The sequence below is a fragment of the Eleutherodactylus coqui genome, chromosome 10 (assembly GCF_035609145.1).
Source record: "Eleutherodactylus coqui strain aEleCoq1 chromosome 10, aEleCoq1.hap1, whole genome shotgun sequence".
Classification (NCBI taxonomy): domain Eukaryota; kingdom Metazoa; phylum Chordata; class Amphibia; order Anura; family Eleutherodactylidae; genus Eleutherodactylus; species Eleutherodactylus coqui.
The window spans coordinates 33,225,022-33,246,524 of NC_089846.1; the positions used below are offsets into that span (position 1 = coordinate 33,225,022).

Consider the following 21,503-nt stretch of genomic DNA (forward strand, 5'->3'; position numbering starts at 1 on the left):
TCATAAATACTGTATTTTTAAAAAAAATTAAAGCTTAAAACTTTAGTAAGCTTGGTCCTTGTTGCTCTGAACCTTTAAGCTTTCGGTGTTGGTGTTAACAATTTGCTTGTTGGTAATCAGTGTGCGAATGCATTTGGAGGACTTCTGGACAATATTCCAGGAGTGGTGGCAGCAAGATTTTGGGGGTGTGTGGGGACTGTGTGGGGTGGGATTTATGCTCAATTTGCAACCTGAGTGGAAGGTGAGTGCAAGATTAAGTTAGTGAAACAGATCAACCCCTAACAGTCGCATCCACGGCACATGCTGGGGAAGTGTGTATATAACCAATGCACTTTGCTAAATCTATAAACCATCAGATCGCCGGTTATTATTTTTAACCCTAGGCCACAGGAAATAAAATATCTTTTCAAACCTGTAAAATACCGTATTGCCTAAACCTAGGTATGTTCTATACTCCAGTGAGTAAAAAAAAAAAAAAAATTAAAAAAAATATATATATATATATATATATATATATATATATATGTATGTAAAACAATGCAGCAATTGAAGAATTTTAATCTTTAGTAGAGATGAGCAAATATACTCGTTTCGAGTAATTACACGATCGAGCACCGCGGTTTTTGAGTACTTCCGTACTCGGGTGAAAAGATTCGGGGGGCGGGGGGAGGCGTGGCGGAGCGGGGGGTAGCAGCGGGGAACAGGGGGGAGCCCTCTCTCTCTCCCTCTCCCCCCACTCCCCGCTGCAACCTCCCACTCACCCACGGCGCCCCCCGAATCTTTTCGTCCGAGTACGGAAGTACACAAAAATCGCGTCGCTCGGGCACAAAAGGGGCGTGGCCAAGTAGGTTCGCTCATCTCTAATCCTTAGACTAATATATTTTCTTTGCTTCCTTTCATTGTTCAACAGAACATATTAATGCCGACTCCATAATAACTCATAAGTTACTTTAATAGTATACAAATGGAATACGCCATATTCGTGGTAACCATTCTATACTGAGCACAAACATCACTTGTACAGGAAGGTTAACTAAGCCATATTTAGGTGGCGGTACTGAAAACGTGAATGACTTGCATTAAATTATTCATCCAATGAATGCACATGTTATATACAAAATGGTAATATCCTAATTTACATACATGGAACGTTTTAAAAATAATGTGTATTTTTTATTTACAACAAACAAAGAATATATTCAACATATTTAATATGGCATTGCATGATATAAAACACTGTATATACTTCTTTTACATTTACACATACAAGAAACAAAACACGGAAAATAGGATTTTTTTTTGTATGAGGGGGCCAAGTTTCCTAAATTAGGTTGTCTGTATAGCCAGGCTGCTCCATTCAAATGATCAAACTTTTTACCAGCTTGTATCTCCAACAAGAAGCTTGTCACTTAACACTTCCATGTCCTGTGAGGTCAGCTACACAGCATTAAAGGGGTTGTCCAAAACATGGCTGCTTTCTTCCGAACACAGCGCCACCCTTGTCTGTGGTTTGTGTCTGGTATTGCAGCTCAGCTCCCATTCACTTCAATGTTGCTGAGCTATAATACAACATGCAACCCTATGGACAAGGATGGTGCTGTGTTTAGAAGAAAGTAGCCATGTTTTTCTAACCTTAGGCAACCCCTTTAAAGAAATAATGTAATGTAGCAGAAATGAGTCACAGGAAAGATTAAAAGTGTTTTTTCAGGCAAATACTATTGATAACCTATCCTCAGAATAAGCCATCAATAATTGATCTGAGGTCCACCACGCAGGACTATGGCTGATCAGCTGATGAGGACCCGCTGCCAGCACCGCAACACACAGGGGTTCAAAGCGGAAGCAGTTACCCCTGACAACGGTGTAGTGGCTGGTGCTGGTAATTGCAGGTACAATAATAAAATCAATACAAACTGCAATTACCGGTTCAAGCCATTACACAGGTTGGAGCTAACTGCTTCTTCTTCATACCCATGTGTTATGGCGCTGACAGTGCACGCCGGATCAGCTGATTGGCCAGTGTCCTGAGTGGTGATCGTCAGCTGATCAACCATCAATGATCTATGCTGAGGATAGGTAATCAGTATTTACCTGGAAAACCCCTTTAGGCAATGGAGTCGGTCACGTGTTCTTTCTTCCGGCGCTGCAGAGATTCGTCCGCGTCTGCAGTGCGGCCATCTTTTAGTACCGATGCACCCATGTGACTAAGCCCTTAAAGAGGACCTGTCACTAAATAAAGTCAGCAGAGTTGGCTACAGCCATGGCTCTGTTGACTCTTTCCCCGTTTTGTTTTTTTCCCATACTCACCTCCCTTTGTCCAAATGAGCTCTTCTTAGGTCTTACTCCTAGCACTGTGTCAAGTAGGCAATCGACAACGCTCACTGTCAATAAGTGACATCAGACTGTCAATCAAGTCCAATATAACCCACTGAGAGTGAGTGGTAGGTACTGCCCACTTGACACATTGATATCACCCTGATCTGAATCTAAAAACATTTCTTATAAGCCAAGGAAATAAATGGATGAAGTCAGCGGGACTGCGACTATAGAGCTATACAGCCAAGTAACCCCACTGACTTCATCTAGTAAGAGGTCTTCTCAAAATGTTCGGTTTTATGTTAATCCATATCTTGGTACATGGGGATTTTTAAGGGTTCTACTTGGAAAAGGAACTCTTGGAACCATTTTCCCAGGTCTATAAAAAGTAAATTGTAGTCTCCATTACAGATGGAACATCCTGACAGCACAGTCATACTGAATGTAACCTAATCACTATAGAACCTTATGGTGGTCTAAGTTCTGTTCAGTAGAAGCCGCTGGGGGTCCGAGTATTATGTCCTACTGCTTTCCAGCGATTGTTTTTCTGGAAAGTTTATTTTTGTTGAGTCATCCTTGTCTTTACTCCTCCCCTATTTTCACTGTCCTTAAGATGTGTCTAAAGAACTCTAAATGGTAACAGATGGTGTCCTTCTTAGATTGAGGTCAACAAAATTTAACACACTCCTTACACTGCCGGAAGCCATTCTCTCCTTTTTTTTTTTTGCTTTCATAATTAAGTTTCTGGAGAACCAATAAAGCAGAAAACACTGAAATGTAACTTTTAAAGATGTGTAAACACTGAACAGGCGACAGGAGTTGGACAAGGGGTTGTCAAGCCCCATGAAATGTTTTACAAACAGCTATAAAATAGCAAAAGAAGTAAAACTTGCTTTACCAATCATCTGCCACTCCCGTACGAATGCTTCCTAGGTCCCCCCAACAGTCTCTGTTTGACAGCCTCCACCAATGCTGACATGACATGTGACCACTGTAGCCAATCACTGGCCACAGCAGTGACCTTAGGGGTTGCGATATGACACCGCTACAGCCAGCAATCACATGTCTATATGCCACTTTGTAGCTGTAAATCAGTAACCGGTTCAGAACCAGAAAAGCATTGGCACAATCAGCACAGAAACGGCGGGGGACGGATAAGGCATTACCTTTAATTTTTATAAGCGATTTGTAAAAATTTTCATAGTGTTGGACAATCCCTTTAACAATGGCACTCTGATAAAACTACAACATATGCAATTTTAATACAGCAAATCTACAGCATCATATGTTATGCAGAGGTAATGCTGTTTATGGTTTAAAACGGTTCAAATGTTCAAAGTTTTCTCATGGGTTACATAGATATGTCAAAAAATTACATTTATGGAGTTTGGGACCTCAAGCACTAAATAAAAGGCTGCTGATACTTGGGTAATGTCCTCTCTTTAAAGCAACCCTCCAGTTTTGGAACAATTGTGTTCCAGGACAGGAGGGGGCATGGGGGTATATTTCCTGACGTTGCTCTTCTCTGCCCCCACCCCTAACCCCCAATCCACTAATTTGGGACTCCATATACAGCTGTTCAGGATGGCTGCAGCAATTTCCTAAACTACTTAATGCACACTATGCACTGCTCTCTGATTGGCTAGTGCTGATCAAATGAGCAGCTCTGGCAAATCAGAGAACAGATATAGTGCACCGATTATCTAAGACTACCAATGCACTGCGGGGATTAGGTAGTCTGAAAATTGCATCGCAAAAAACAGAATTCGGAACTGATAGAGGACGGGCAGAGAAGAACAGCTGCAGGTAATATACCCCCTCCCCGCCCCCAAGTCCTGGGACAGAATTTTGTCCTGAAACGGAAGGTGGAAAAGTTGCACAAACTTATGGAACTATATGTAAGATTCATAAATCAATCTGTTCCAAAATGTTTTTCAGGCATGTCTGTATGAGAAAATGTTAGCGTAATACGCCTTACCTTAATTATGAAGTTGGAGGATTTATACTCTTATATTGTTTGGTACTAGTTATACAATTAGTCAACATGCACAGATCATAATCTCACAGCCAACAGAAATCTATAGGTTCATGAGTATATCGTGTATATGCCTTCGATTTTATAGAAAGGCAGTAGGACTAGGTGTTTTTCACTAATTCCATTCCACCAGGGGCGTAACTATAGAGGGTGCAGGGGATGCGGTTGCACCCGGGCCCAAGAGCCTTAGGGGGCCCATAAGGCCTCTCTCTCCATATAGGGAGCCCAGTACTATGAATAAAGCATTATAGTTGGGGGCCCTGTTACAGATTTTTCATTGGGGCCCAGAAGCTTCAAGTTATGCCTCTGTGCAGCATGGTTTAGGTATGGGTACGGGTACAGATACAGATAGAGGGGGGGCCCCAGCTCACCTTTTGCATCAGGCCCCCTGAGCCTTTACTTACGCCCCTGCATTCCACATTACATGGTGGTGACACATGGAGTACCAATGGGTCCATACTACAGGGCCATCGTGCAATTCTTGCACCACTGTGTATGAGCCTGATGTCAACATTAAAGTATTTCAAGTGAATGGCATACACAAATATATTAAGAAATATGATTTGGGAAACATTAACCCAGGTGAGATGACAATTTTGTTGTACAGCTGCAAAATACAACAATTTTCCTAGACTAGAAACATTTCTGTGGCCTTCTATATGTTGTGATTGGTGCATGATAGAGTTGCGTGACAAAAAGCCCAAATGTTTTGTGGCAGTCTGGATATATACAGTTATCTGGACACCTCCTATAATAGTAGCCTTGCCTCCTTGTCTGAACCGCCACCTATTATATCAAGCTGTCCTTATAATGGGTCCCCCCTCATGCACACATATTTATAGTTAACCTCTTTATTCACTTAAAGGGGTTTTCTACGCAAATACTATCGATGACCAAGTCATGAATAGTTGATAAGTTGTGGTCTGCCAATCAGCTGATCAGGTGCCCATTGTCAGTGTCATGATACACAGGAGTTAGAGCCGACGTCGTTGGCTTTGACCCCAGTGTAGTAGCTGGTACTCGTATTTGCAGCTTCACCACAGCCAATCAACTATTGATGACCTATTCTTAGGATAGGTGATCAATAGTATCTGCATAATTACCTGGGTCTAATATACAGTCAACACAGGTAATGCTTACGTCTTCAGAGGCAACAAGATGTTAAAACTCGAAGAATTACCCTACTTGACATACCGTAATGATAGACCTAACTGGATGATGGCCACGGCTGATATAATAAATCCCATTGCCAAGATTTATACAGATGAGTGGCTCCAAAACTGCATATATTGAACCTCAAAAGGTATAACCCATGTTTTTTCTAGCTCGTTTGGGTCTAAGAAAAGACAAGTCAATACCCTTACTATATGTAGACCACATTAAACCGGAGGAACTCGTGCACAGCCGTTAAATGTACTAGATATCTGATGTGGATTAGGAACACTTAAACTAAAAAGGAAATGTCTTGACATATCGGAGAACTGAAGAAACATTACAAAATGATTCTAACGACATATAAACTGTGGGAAAATACAGTTGGCACCGGTGAGCTGGCATGCTGGACTTTTATTCCCTTAGCATTTGGCTGAGTTTGCTTGTTAACACCCATTTATTGAGTGAAAATGTACAGGTGAAAAAAAGTCATTTCCGCCTGTTACATTTGTGAAACAGACTTAAACCGTCAGACAAATAATCTGTCCCCGTAGAGACGGGCTTGTGCTAGATGTTAAGGGCAAAGGACACTTTGTATTAGGAGGGGGTGAATGTTTGGAGTAATGGTGTCTTGGTTTAAGAAGCACATACTGAAGACCATATATGGAAAGGGTTATTTTGACATGAAGACCGAAGAAAGAAAAAAATGGAGCAAATGTGTGAAATTTGTGTAATATATACATAAAAGCATATGGAGATGCAGCAAAGGATTTCGACAACTGGTGACACATCCAGGGATGCAACCATTTTTAGGCCTAAGCCAAAAGAGGGGCAAGTCTGTCATTGTAGGGTCCCATTTGAAGAAGTTGGCCGATAGGTACTTATAATTGGATCATAATGTGCGTTAACAACCTCAGATTTTTTTGAATACTATATATAGTAGTAATGCAATTTATATATACAATGCTGGCATATTTCTTGACGCCTGCCGTTACACCATTTTTGTTTGTTTTTGGAAAGGAAACTGGAATGTCTTCTTCTATTCAAGTAGCATTACTTGTAGAGATCCTTGGCTGTGAGTGAGGGGGACACCCATATTGGGACTTTAGAGATTTTGGGGTTTCAGTGGCACTAGGTTCGGTGAGCCCTGATAGAAGAGGATTTTTTTTAATAAGCCTTCTTGCTCTTCAAAAATAAGAGGGCTTTATGAAGAGGTAAATCCTGGAAGACCACCTTTAATCCATAAAATAAATGGGTCATGGCAAATGGTCATTGTTGTGATCTAAGAAGTCATGGGTTATTGTATAAACTTGGTAAGGACTACGACCCGCTAATCGTATCAATACATCCAAAACAAATGTATCCCCCTTTTAAATACCATTAAATTATAATATATGATATATCGGTAAAATGTAGATGTTTGTTGTTTTGGAATAACCATACCACACAACTGACAAAACAAAAATGTTAAGTAAAAGCGTAGGGTGTTGGCATTTTCTTTGGTGGTCCATCAAATGAAATTTTGCTCCCAACCGTTTTGTGAAGTTTGTTCAGTCTTCTTCATTGGGGTTAAACTTAAAAATATAGAATGTCGAAAGGCTGAAAAAAGAAAGTGGCTTTCTTCTACGCAGTGAGCCATTCATCTTAGGTCCATTCACACTTTTACAATTTCGTTCAGCCTCTTAACAATGGATTAGTCACATACCACATTTCTGGGCCATTACGCTTGTCTTGGCCAGAGTATTTCCATCTCCTAATAGTCAGAGAACAATACTTGAGTTGCTCCCCAAGCAACACGTTATAACTGATGTGTAAAAGTGCTTTCTTTGTGGAGAACTGACCTACGTCCTAACAAGCTATCAATTCAATCAGCCAACAAAATTCACTTTGTATGTCAACTGGTGTCCATTGTCCCAAGCGTATAGTACTTTTTCTTTGGGGTTATAGTCAATCTGTGTCGTAAAGGAAAACTCATTAATGAAAGGCAACTTTGGATCTGCGTCGGTATCTGTATGAGTGTCATAGGCATAAGAGATCTGTCCTTCTTTTTGGTTGTAGACATCCACTGCATATAGGATGCCACATATTATAAAACAGTTTCCATAGGAGTTACGTTTGAGGCCAGTTTTCCACGTAGTCTCCTTCTTTATAGATAGGTCATTAGGGTCAAGTTTGCTGATAACTATGACTTCTTGCTGAGAGTAATCATAGTCAACTGATGGGTAGATGACCCACAGGCCGCTTTCATCTACGGCAAAGTCAATATCTGAGTGGCCTCTCCATTTCCATGGGGTGGTATCTTCATAAACAACGTCATGCAAAAGGGTCCATGCTGCTACAAAGCGCTGCTTCAAGTCATACTTAATGATGTTCTTAGTAAAAGCTCTGTTGTAATAGAAGGCTCCTTGAAATACAACATGTCCTGTCCCGATCCAGTTGTAAGGAACCTTATAGAGATTGCTCCAGCGACCTGAAAAACATCCATAGATGTAAAATAAAGCCTCATAACTATAGTAGTGACAGCAGTGACAAAGGTATTATCAGGTGTAATATAATGGGTGCAGAAGAAACTTTAGAGAGCCCATAAGGCCTCTCTTCCCCAAATAGGGAGATCAGTACTATGAATTAACCATTATAGTTGGGGGCCCTGTTATAGATTTTGCATTGTTATGCCTTTGGGTACTACGTATATTGACTATGTCACCAAAACAAAGGAGTATGTACTATCGAGGCAGACCATGCAACTGCTATGGGGCCTTTGAAGACAGCGGGCCCTAGCTCTGATTGCACCATCCCTTGGGTACTGCATATATTGACAATTTCACCAAAACAAGGGTGTATGTACTATAGAGGTGGACCATGCAACTGCTATGGGGCCTTTGAAGACAGGGGGCCCTAGCTCTGATTGCACCATCCCTTTGCTACTGGGTGGTGAGAACATAGGAAAGACCCCTATCCACAAAGGAACTGTATTAATGGCAAAGAACTAGGAAGAGACACAAGGATCATTTTAAGGGGCATGAAATGGGAAACAAGCACAAGGCCCATCTGTCTTGGGCCATCATAATGAGGGGCCCATTTAAGTTTTTGCTATGGAGCTCCATCTCTTCTATACATGCTACTGCACCAAGGCGATTAGAGATGAGCGAACGTACTCGGTAAGGCCGATTTCGCAATCGAGCACCGCGATTTTCGAGTACTTCACTACTCGGGTGAAAAGTACTCGGGGGTGCTGTGGGTGAGCGGGGGGTTGCAGAGGGGAGTGGGGGGGAGAGAGAGAGCTCCCACCTGTTCCGTGCTGCTACCCCCCGCTCCACCACGCCACGCCCCGCCCCACAGCCCCCCCGAGTACTTTTCACCCGAGTAGTGAAGTACTCGGAAATCGCGGTGCTCGATTGGGAAATCGGCCTTACCGAGTACGTTTGCTCATCTCTAAAGGCGATATAAACAATTTTTAAGTCATGTCCAGAAGTAGATTACCAAAAATGTCAGACAACATAGGGCATCGAAGCAATGTCCATTCTGCAGACTTCAATAACAGCATTATCAATATAAGTAATTATGCTTCTTGGGTAACACTTGGCTTCGAATACTATCATTGAAATAGATCTGTATCTTAGAGGGGTTTTCCAGTTATGAGATATTAAACCTGTCCTCAGGATATACTATCAATAGCAGATTGGTGGGAGTCTGCTGCTCAGGACCTCCAAAGATCAGTTGTTGGCAGGCCCGCTGCACTCGGGTACACAGTGCAGGAAGCAGACAGCTCAGTTTCCATTGCAATTAATGGGAACTTGACCTGCAATATCAAATCAGGCCACTGCAGAAGGAACAGAGCTGTCTGCTTCGCATCGGCTGCCCCTCATCAATCTGTTATTGATGGCCCTATCCTGAGGATAAGCCATCAATATCTCATAATCAGAAAACCCCTATAATTGTAAATATAAAACCAGATGTATTGTTTTTTTCCAAAAAATAATATAAATGTACCTTGTTTGAAATTGTCAAGATTTCTGAACTCTACGAGATTATTTCCATAGTAATAATTAGTGACATAGATTCTTTCATCCTTTGCTCCGGGGTCTTTCATCCAAGCTCCTTCATTGCGGCCATAACTATGATGCTTCATGGGTGCCTCAACGGATGCAATGGTGCCTTCACATTCTGCTTCCCTGACTGAGAGAAAGTATCTTAGATTACGGAGAGCTCATCGGTGACATCATTTTATCGTCATCCCAATAGCACCATAATAGCACCATGATAGCCCCATGTTAGGTAAATTGGCTGGTTAACAAGACGGACTGGGGATTAGTGTAGGTTCACGGGGTGAAAACAGAGCAGAATCAATAAAGAAAGTATATTGTGATTTGTATTATTTTCTATTTTAGGTATATTAAAGGAGTTTTCCAGGAGGTTAATATTCATAGCCTCTCCTTAAAATACTTGATCAGTGGGTGTCCAGCTACCAGCACCCCTGGTGTTCGCCTAAATGGAGGGGCCAGTAAGACCAGGTCTCATTCATTGTTTACTAAAGAACAGCACTAGACATACACACATCAAAGTGATCCAGCATGTGGATAATAGATAAAAATTCCATAACTCTATTGCATAAAGTTAAAAGACCATTTCGGACAGTAAATAGTCTTTAATTACAGCAGCTAGATACGATTAAGGATGCATAACCATTAGAGATGAGCGAGTATACACATTACTCGAGCGAGTAGTGCCTTAGCCGAGTATCTCCCCGCTCGTCTCTAAAGATTCGGGGACCGGCGGCGGCGGGGGTGAGAGGGGAGGAACAGAGGGGAGATCTCTCCCTCTTCCCCCCCCCGCTCCCCGCCGCAACTCACCTGTCACCTGTGCCGATCCCCGAATCTGTAGAGACGAGCGGGGAGATACTCGGCTAAGGCACTACTCGCTCGAGTAATGTGCCTTAGCGAGTATACTCGCTCATCTCTAATAACCATCCAAAACACATAAGAGGTCTAGTCAATTTTCGGATGATATATCTATAGGGGGACTTGGTTTTTGCCGGCCGAGTTGTATTTTTCAGTGATACCATTTAACATACTATATAATGTATCGGACAACGTAAAAAAATTCTAAGTGGTCCGAATGGGAAAAAACAAAACACAACTACATCATTCGGGTGTGTTTTTATAGCATTCATGGTGCAGAGACCAGGGAAATAAACCCGACTCCTGTTAATTAGACATAAAACAGCACATTGACACGTATGAGCAACTCAGCCCCTTCCTCAGAATAGCTGGGTAGAACGCCAATTACAATATAACAAGACATGGGAATTGTTTGCAATGGCACGGAGTGAAAAATTGCTTCTGAGCAAGCGGGCAGCCTGGACACGTTCAAGGAAAGAGGAAGTGACAAACTACTGGAGTGTGAGTGGGACGGAGTATTTTAAGAGCAGACTGATGATGTGCCATGTCGGGGAAGACCATAAGGACGCATTCCATGGACCACCAGGGAAAGTGAGCACAGTGATGTCACAGATTGGGATATCTAACGTGTTTATTTTCATTTTCATATTTCATCATTGATTTGTTTGTTTTTTTCTTTATTTCCTTCCTTTATTTTTCCATGTATTAATGTATTGTAATTAGCGTTCTACCCAGCTATTCTGAGGAAGGGGCTGCAGAGCCAACATGCTTCAGTCTGCTGGGTTTTTACTTGATAAAGAGGAGTCGGGTTTATTTTCCTGGTCTTTATTGCAATTCATCAAGGGTTGCACCAGTATTTCTGTTTTTTCTCTCTACTATATCACCATGCCCTGTTGTATAACTGTGGCATATTCTGGGCTTGCAGAACATTAGAAATTAACTCTGTATTGTCCTTCACACTTAGTCACCCCAACTGGTTCTCATAGTCTACTGGAGTAGCTACACTTCCCTTTACACACTCTTTGAACCAATATGGTGGAATATTTTGTAGTCACTTTATCACTTCTTCACCTCCCCCCCACCACCACCAACACCTCCCCACCACCACCACCACCAACACCTCCCCATGTAATATTTGGCTAAACTAAATGCGAAAGTCAACAATGGAATCAAAGATCAACTTATCAGCCAAATGATTGTATAAATCAATAGCAATAACCACGGCCCACATAAGAATGGAGGAACTTTTGCAACATTATTTAAATTTTATTACTTGGGTGAAGAGCGCTTTATATGGAAATATTTTGTGTTTACTTGATCAGAAAATCATGTGAAGCAAAGAGAAAAAAAACAATCTTATACTTTATTCACATTAGCGTGATGGCTTCAAGATCTTAAAGGAGCCATGACTTCTTTAACGGATAGATTTTTAAATGGATCCTAATTAGTGATGAGCGAGCATACTCGCTAAGGGCAATTACTCGAGCGAGCATTGCCCTTAGCGAGTACCTGCCCGCTCGAGAGAAAAGGTTCGGGTGCCGGCGGCGGGCAGGGAGCTGCGGGGGAGAGCGGGACGGAACGGAGGGGAGATCTCTCTCTCCCTCTCTCCCCCCCCCCCCGCTCCCTCCTGCTGACTGCCGCAACTCACCGCTCCCACGCGCCGGCAGCCCAACCTTTTCTCTCGAGCGGGCAGGTACTCGCTAAGGGCAATGCTCGCTCGAGTAATTGCCCTTAGCGAGTATGCTCGCTCATCTCTAATCCTAATGAATCCTTAAGGATCCCACTGACCTATAAAGAGTCCTTCAGACTGTCGGTGTTTTTGCTGGTAACATTAGTGCAGCAGGCTACATTATTCTAGTCTTCAAAAACACTGCAGCCATGATGGAATCACTACAGCATTCAGCTGCTTTGCTACAACCAGGCTTTTCTTTGTTTTAACTGTTAAGAATTTGGAATTTACTAAAGAATTTTCTAACAGCTGGAGTAATGTCTGGGGACCTTATTAGGCTTTGGCAGTAAGAGTAAAACTGCCCAATGTAGGACAGCACCTCCGACTTGGGTTGGAACGTGGTATAAGCAATGACCCGAAAGGTCAACTGCTTCCAACACCAATCGGAGTACATTTTTTGTTTTGGTGGAGTTAGATTATATCAACAAGATCATTACTTTTCCTCCTTTACATTTGATGTCATTTAGGGTTTTTTTGCCTTTCTGAAACATTCTTGAAACAATTTATGAAAAGAATGGAGAAAACTGGTGAATGCAAGCAATACAAAGTGTCCCAAAAGTCATGGTGGGGTTTGGAATGACTATGTTGTTGGAATGAAACTTCTCAGACACATGACATGTATGTTAAATGAAAGCCAAAGCCTCTTGAAGTTTATGTCCCAAAAGTCATGATAGGGTTTCAAAATATTAAAGTGTAACAGTGATTTCCAAAAACCTTTGACATATCAAAGGAACATGTCAAAACTTTTGATCACGGAGGTCTGGCTGCCGAGACCCCAGGATTTGCACCAACAAGCCAGCTGAAGCATTTGTGCAAGTGCTGTCACTTCCTGCTAGCTAAATACGGGCCCACCAACATGTTGAGGTAATTGTGTGATGTTAGAGTGCCTCCCACAAAGAAAATAGAGCAATGATATGATTTCTGCCAAGAGCACATCACACATTATTTTAGGGCTATTACACTCATGTTCAGCAAATCATGAGGATATTTGTTGGCCCAAATTCTTACTTCGTGCCAAAGGACTTTTTCCAAAACATGAAAAGTGACCTCATCACTGAAGAATACGCGATGTAGTGACTGCTCGTCATTGACAATTTCATAAGTAATATCATATCATATCATTTGCAATCATCATATGGGTGGACTGCATGTAACAACCGAACCGTTGGATTTGGGAGGCCTAATTGTTGAGCTGAATAAACTGATTTCTTTGCAACTTTTTCGAATATCTCCAGACTTGTCACTAACTGATGGTCTTCCTGAATGCTGTCTGTCCAGTAGGCTTCTCATAGCTTTCAAGTGACTATCCCAACAGTGAGTGTTATGTTCACGTGGTGGCTCTTCATTAAATACACAATAGTATTGACATAACACACCAATTGCAGATTCAAATTTAGCTTGCCGCCAAACACACTGCACTTTCCTTCGAACCGTTGCCATCTTGTGGAGAGCACCTAGTAGGTGTGAGGAGACTTATAAGGTCCTCTTGGAAATGTAGCATGCAAATGAGAAATAGTACAATGCCTCAACTCCCCAACTCCAGTCCTCAGGGACCGCCAACAGGTCATGTTTTCAGGATTTCCTCAGTGTTGCACAGGTGATGTAATTATTGTCGGTCCTCAGACATTGCCTCAGGTGTTCTTACCATAGGATATCCTGAAAACATGACCTGTTGGTGGTCCCCGAGGACTGGAGTTGGGGACCCCTGCTCTATAGTGTCACCTATTAGAAGTTAGCAATCCTGCAGGTCAAACATTGACTCGCAGGAACACTACCTTCTAATAGGTAGCTCCCTAAAGACATTGCTCCATCTCCCATTCACCCGCTGACCTTGAGATGGAGAACTTGGAGACTTTAGAGGATAATATTCACAAACAAGTTTTTGCCATTGTCCAGCATTAAAAAGTTGCAAAGTTTTGCAAAAGTCCCACTTGCAAAAAAATGTTAGACTTTTCTGCTTTTTACACCACCCTCACTAGGTTTGTAAAAAGTAGGCAGGGTTTAGTGGGAAGGGGGGGACATCTAATAAACTTGTCTTAGATTTGCACCGGTTTCATGGGTCTGTCATGCTTTATTGCAACAATATTCAACTTTCAAAGAACACAGACACTCCAGTCGCAAGTTTAGAAATGACGGTGGAAGCCACTGCAAGGGCAGTAGGGCAGGTCGAGGCAATTGATGAACATTTTTTTCGTAGATGTCAACTTTTTGTGTTAGCATTTTAATTAAAAAAGTTAATTTTTTGAGCAGACTACGGGCAACATGCCAAATACACAATCCATACCTTTAATATTGTTTTCTGCATCAGAGCCAAGTGCTTCAGAAGAAAGGGTGATCACAGGGTCTTCTGGGCTGGCGGTACTTGTAGCCAATGTTGTGCTAGTGGTGCTCTCCGTTGTTGTCGTGGTTGTTGTAGTGGTAGGAGTTGTGGTGGTGGAGGTAGTAGTAGTTGTTGTAGTTGGTTTCTCGAGCTCCACAGGTCTTTCCTCTTGGATGAGATGGGATTCTGAGATGTTGGCTGCTGCTCTTACATCCGGTCTGTCTCCTCGTACAGACAACCTTCCTGTGTTCTCTGCAAATGGAAATAAAACATTAATGCAATAGTTCTAATGCAGATATCCATATCATGTGGCGACACTGTATACTCACTGGGCTGATTGCTCCGGCTTACTGATGGGTTTCATGTGATACTTGTAGTTTTGTATTTTGAAAGTAATTGGTTCCAATTTATACACATTTTCTCAGCCCGGTCCAGAAGATGATTTCGGATTGACACCGATGATATGTGAGATTCATTGAAGCCGAGACGTCATTTTTACATCCCATATAAAATATATTATAGATAATGCTGCATAGTGGCCTGACCATGAAATGTACCCAATAGAGATGAGCGAGTATACTCGCTAAGGCACATTACTCGAGCGTGTAGTGCCTTAGCCGAGTATCTCCCCGCTCGTCTCTAAAGATTCAGGGGCCGGCGTGGATGACAGGTGAGTTGCGGCGGGGAGCGGGGGGAAGAGAGGGGGAGAGAGATCTCCCCTCCGTTCCTTCCCGCTCTTCCCTGCTGGCCCCCGAATCTTTAGAGACGAGCTCATCTCTAGTACCCAACATTTATCATTAAATTCTAATACATAGGTTCAGAGCACTCATGCATTATATGAACACCATAAAGTCCAGGGGTGTTATTTAAAGCGATTGTCCAAGAATATTATAGAATGGTTGCTGTCAGTGCTGCCAATGGAAACTCACCCTAGGACAGGAAAATTAATTTGAAGCTCAAAGGGAGTGGGCCCAGGGGAGGAGCCTAATGGTACACTGTTCTGAACAGTGTAGTATTAGGCTTTGTCTCTGCCCGAAGTTCCACCCCTTCCCAGGTTGCACATGAATTCTCCTGTCAGTGTACTTTTAGGCTCCACCCATTGTCCCCAGGTCCCACCCCTTCACCCTCTGGTGATCTGTTGGGTCTGCTTCAGCAGCTTTCTCTGTCACTCAGTGAGGTTGGTGCTAGTAAGTTGTAGGACCAGTGAGCTGGGGGCGGAGCTACAGCACTGGCCTGTAGACAAGTTCTATGCATGCTGGAAGTTGCAGATAACAGTTTGCTGCTGTATTTACTGCAGAAGTGATGCATGTAAACACAGCGGCAGATTGATGGCTGCACGAGATGAAGAGCTGGGTCCACATTTCCGCATTTTTAGAATTTACATTTTGTGCCCAGAAAACCCCTTTAATAGCTGTTCTAGTGTTAGTTTGTATGCAGAATGAGCTGTCAATTGCTGTGCGTGGATAGGGAAGGCAGGACTCATAGGCTTTTTCTAGGAGTCCTGGCAACAATTCATAGAATGGTAGAGTTGGACGGGACCTTCAGGGTCTCCAGGGTTTGCATTATACATGCAAATTTTGAATCAAATAACAAAAGAAAAACTATTTATTTGAGGAAAGCATAGGACAGAGAAGGAGAGATTGAGCTGAGGGGTAGGGTACCCTAGGAGAGCCGACAAGCTGGGAATGTGTCATCAGAAAATAACCTACGGTTTAAATCAAGATTTTATGGCAAACATTTTTTTAAAGAATTTTTGGATGATTTTTTTTTCAAGCCTTCAAAGTGCAGCCTTGACTCATTGATGCTTAGATTAGACTGATACTTCCTGTTTTGTAGAGATCACTTCTCAGCAGTCATCTCATTACCATCACAGGCATGATTACAATGAAGGTAATACCTATATATGGATAACACAGGATCCACCATTCACAATAGGTGAAGGTCACAGTTCACCTCCTCCCTTCCCTCTGCACATGTCACAGAGCATGCCTACAATACCCTCCCATAAAAGTCAACAACTCCTTTCCAATCTACAGATTCTTATGGTCAATGTGGCTGCTATAAAGTATATGAGTAAATATTGGTAACAGGTGTTCATGCAAGATGACCAACCCTACAATTATATACGGAAAATAGAATAAAAAGTCCACCAACAAAAATAAAAACAGATCAAAATGGAGAATATTTATCAGTATCTAGTTTAGTTATTAAAAAAGAATATATGTGATACATTCAATTTAAGGGATCCAGTATGCAGCTTTTTCCATGAAATGTACATTTAGAACCAAGAGTAAAATCAAATCCCATCCCATAAGAATACGAAAGCCATTCCCAAAACAAGCTTTTGGAAACGATGTCCTGATCTTATAGGCCTTGATCCAATCTCATAACTGGCATTAAATGTACAACTCCTGCAGGAAGCCATAATCTATCTATCTATCTATCTATCTATCTATCTATCTATCTATCTATCTATCTATCTATCTATCTATCTATCTATCTATCTATCTATCTATCTATCTATCTATCAATGTGAAAGTCATGGGATAGGAACGAATATCCTCTAAGACACCCTCTAGCCCCGTGAAGTGCAGCAACTTGATGTGGCATTGATTTCACAAATGGGCAGAAGATGTCTGGAGGGATAATGAGTCATGTTGTCTGGATAGCCACCCACCACTCTATGGTACTTGTAGGTGCAGGATCTCAGGTGCGAATAGAACTCTCCACCACATCCCATAAATGCTGGGCTGAACAATAGGCAGGCCCCATAGGAACTCTCCTGAATGCTCCTCAAACCAATTCTGGACAACATAGGCCAGATGGCACATTATTCTGCTGGAATATCCCATTATTGTGTGTGAGGGGAGGGGTACATGAAGTCCATGACGAGTTGCAAATGGACACCAAGCAGTGAAATGTAGTGGGCATGGTCAATGATATGTTTAGGCGGACCAGTGGACCAAACCCATACCATGAGAGCACACACCACACCAGTATGGAAACACCACAAGCTTGCACAGTGCCTTGTCGACAACTGAGGCCCATGCCTTCATGGTGTCTGCGCCACACACACAAACTCATTGGACCATGTAACATGTTGCCAGTGCTCTAAGGCCAGTTAGCAACCATACAAACCAAGATAAGCTGCTTTGTCCAGTTTATGGTGTTAACAGAGACACTCTGGTGGTTCTTCTGCTCCCATATTACATGAAAGCTAAAGGATGACCTGCGGGATATATGTGCGGCGCCTCCTGCATTTAATGTGGATGTGATTTTTTTTTTGCCAGAGCCATTTGTCTCTTCCCATGGACAATTCTAGGCAGACTTCAGAAATGGAATGTCCCATCCATCTGGTACCCACTATCATTCAAACTCCGATAATTTACGTCACCTTGCTATGTGCACTATGGCCAATGTTCAAGCTCACTCACAAGATGACACCTCGCAACTTATACTGGTATGGATCTACCCAAGCCATCCCCTGAGCTAATGGGACTTCATAATCAATTTACATGCTGCTATCCCATTACTTTTGGCACATCAGTGCACATGGCAATTAGAAAATTGATTTTAATGGTAAATTGTTTTGGTTGAATCAACTTTGTTATCTGTTAAACTGTCAGATAAGCTTACAAAGTATAAAATAGTGGTTTCTGATTCAGTATCTTATTAAATTGAGAATTAGGTGGATATACTGAGAATTAGAATATTTACCCTTAGAACGTGCGATTCCAAATGGTAAACTACAGAAGCACCAGTGAGCCCCGCTCATTTAAGCATTAACTAAAAGTCTATTTCAACTACATCACTGGCATGATAGAGCATCTAGTTTTAATAAAAGACATTAATTAATGATGATCTTGAGCATACTTGTGTACGTGCCAGACACCAGTCATGGGATAACGTCTTATGGATGGAGACAGTTTTTATTACATTTTAATAAAGGGCAACATACAATCCCATGGGACCATTTCCTAGCTATGAGCATTAACTGTTAACCGTATAATTGCTGTTAAAAGGTAGCAAATTGTGTTAGGTGACCCAAGGTTACCAAGAATCATCAATTCCGAGCAAAGTAAATTGTTGATATTTAAAGAGCATTTCTTTCATTATAAAATCAACTTCAGATACAGAACTTTGTTTCCATATTAACCCTTTCCAATCCAATTTGTATCCTGGTTTTCCTAGGGGGCTTACTCTTTTTCTGCCATTATACAACGGCGCTATATGCTGGCTAAAGTCAGCACTGCATGAGGTGACACGTTGGATAGGCTCCGACAGCAGAGAGGCTGGCAAGATACAGTAAGAGAACCCCGATGGATGTCTTCCAACATCGGAGCTGTACAGCCTTAAATCATAATGTCTTCAGAGGTCAGACAGTGGATTGGAAAGGGTTAATGTATTAGGTAGATTCAAAGTATAAAGCCGTTTCTACCACCACAGAAGCTGTATGGCCATACTGGTGATCAGCAGCATGTTACGATCTGCAGGAATTCTCCTGCCATATTGTCCTATCCGGTCTTCTAGTTTGCTGCTGGACAATCCCTTTCTGTCTATTCATCAGTTTTTTAATTATACCCATTTTTCGGAAACCTGGTGTAACGTCAGATGGACACTAAATGACAGAAATTGACTTCACCTACACCAGTTTTTGCATTTCTTTTGGTACTAATTTTGTATCCCAGTACTCAGATACCCCCAGGACTTACAGTAGGTCCTCAACATGTAACAACAAAATAACAGCAAGAACAAATATATGAAGCATGTATCAACACAAATAGGAATCCATTAATGGGTGACAGGAACAGAATGGTGGTTAGAATGAGATGATGATTATGACAGTCAGATAATGGAGCAGATTGTTGATGGAAACAATGACATAACAACCAGACAATACCTACCTTTAACACTAGTTCCCCATTAGTTTCTCCCTAATCTATTCCTAACATTGACCCTAACAGCAAACCCAATAGATGATGGTGATTATAGTCTGGTAATTAAACAAATAGATGATGGTAATGATGACTAATTAACTGATAATAACAGACCCTAACTTCCCTAAACCAATCCCTGATGCTGACCCTATCACCAGACATTAGGCTGGGTTCACACAGGGCGGATTTGCCGCGGAAATTCCATGTAGAATTTCGCCGTGGCAAATCCGTATGTGGCCGCTAATCCCGGGATTAGCCAGCCATGTGGACGAGATTTCTCAGAAATCTCATCCACACGGGACGGCAAATCCGCTGCGGCTAAGACGGCAGAAGCCGCCGCTGCGTCGCGGATTTGCCGACCACAGCATGTTCATTTTTTTTCTTCCACTGCGGCCGCGCTCTCCTCTATGGGAGTGCCGGCCGCAGTGGAAGACTGAGCGGCCGGGCCGCTTCAACACTGCCGCGGGTTTTGAAGCAGCGGTTCTCCCAGCGGAAATCTCGCGGTTTTTCGCTGCGGCCAAACCGCGGGATTTCCGTCGGGAATCCGCCCAGTGAGAACCCAGCCTTACTGTCCGTTAGTAACCCTAACATATCCTTAATGGCAACCCTATCTGAAACACTGTCCCTGAGAAACAATGAGAAAGCACTAAGACCCAGAGATTTAAAAAAAAGCCAATCAAAGCAAAGCTAAACTATGAAACTGGGCAGATACAAATAGGAAAGGAACAGACAAAAATCCACAAGGCTGGGAAGCAAGACTGGACTAGATCTAACCATAGTAACAGGGCTTTACTGACAAGAACTAAGACTGAAGATAATACTAGAAGGCAACATGGAATACTAGATTTAAATGCACATAGTTTCTGCTATAACATGCACCACACTGCAGAAGCTAGGAATGTGTAAAGAGGGGCTAGCCAATAAGCCGTGTGGTGAGATGACCCACTCTAATGGATCAGCTGTAGGACAGTTGTATAATAACTGCCTCAGCAACAAGCTAGAAGACAGGAGATGACAATACAGCAGGCGAATTCCGGCTGATCGTATCAAGGTGATGTGCCATGTGTGACTGTACTGATCATACACTGCTAAGGCCGGTCCTGCTTGTGGATGAGGGCCACAAGGTGACCAGGGCTATTTGTGCTTCTGAGAACCAGTATATTTATTCCTGTATAATTGGATCTGGGAATAGGGGTTGATGAGTAAACGCTAATTATACTGTATGAAGTAACCAGGACTGAGAAGAATTCTATGAAACTCTGTGCAAACAAGACAAATGTGTAAGTTAAGGATGCTTTGGAATGTGTCCGCATAATGTTTGCCTGTCAAAGAGCAGTTTGGAGAACTAACATATTTCAGGAATTTTAAATACGGTAGCCATTTGCATAGCTTGTGAAAATATTGACTTTCATGAACTTGTAAAAGTCGGGTAATTCTACATACTGCATGTTATTGACAGTTTGCATCGTGAGCCAAATGCAAAGAAAAACATTAAACAACTGCAGAGGCTTTATGGCTTCCTCCATGGGATACCATAATGTCACTGATTGTTACTGAAAGGATTAACAATGCAACATGTCTCAGAAGAATTAACCCTGATGAAAACATATTCATATCCTTCCTAGAAGTCTTCTAGGCATTGTAAACTTGGTCTGTGCGGAGGAAATGGAATCCATTACTGTGGCTCTGGTGCGGGTCGTAATTAGTATTATAAATGTCACATGATGCCCCATTTCAGAAATTTCATTGAGGCCTAAGGGCATGTTCATACAGAATATTTCCTTGACAGATCTACGTTAGCATTTCCAAATTAATCAGTTGGACAAATCTGAGGCTGATCAATGGAGTTTTGCAACAGATTTACATGTGGATCCACCAGGCCCATGTTTGCCACTTGGCACTGAATGTCCAGTGCCTAGGGCATCCAGTAAAGAGGGGAGGGGCCATAAGCAGTAACATTTTTATGTGGCCTCCATTCTCCAGCCCACAGGGAAAGGTGGGTGCCTGTGTTGCAATCTGCCCACCAGCTCTAATGGGGCATATTCAGTTTTAGTGCCTAGGGCAGCATTAACTGTGAATACAGCCACTGGCGTAACTATAGGAGATGCCGGATATG

The 21,503-nt window shown here is 42.3% G+C and overlaps 1 protein-coding gene across 1 annotated transcript in view; it reads right to left on the reverse strand.

Moving 5' to 3' along the window:
• Window positions 1-934: 934 nt before the first annotated feature.
• Window positions 935-21,503, reverse strand: part of OLFML2A (olfactomedin like 2A) — a 92,135-nt gene continuing 71,566 nt past the window's right edge. The window contains exons 6-8 of the mRNA XM_066580794.1: window positions 14,415-14,702; window positions 9,494-9,679; window positions 935-7,973 (exon numbers count right to left, since the gene is read on the reverse strand). Coding sequence (XP_066436891.1) covers window positions 7,372-7,973; window positions 9,494-9,679; window positions 14,415-14,702 — 1,076 coding nt within the window. The 3' untranslated portion in view covers window positions 935-7,371. The remainder of the gene's footprint in view (window positions 7,974-9,493; window positions 9,680-14,414; window positions 14,703-21,503) is intronic.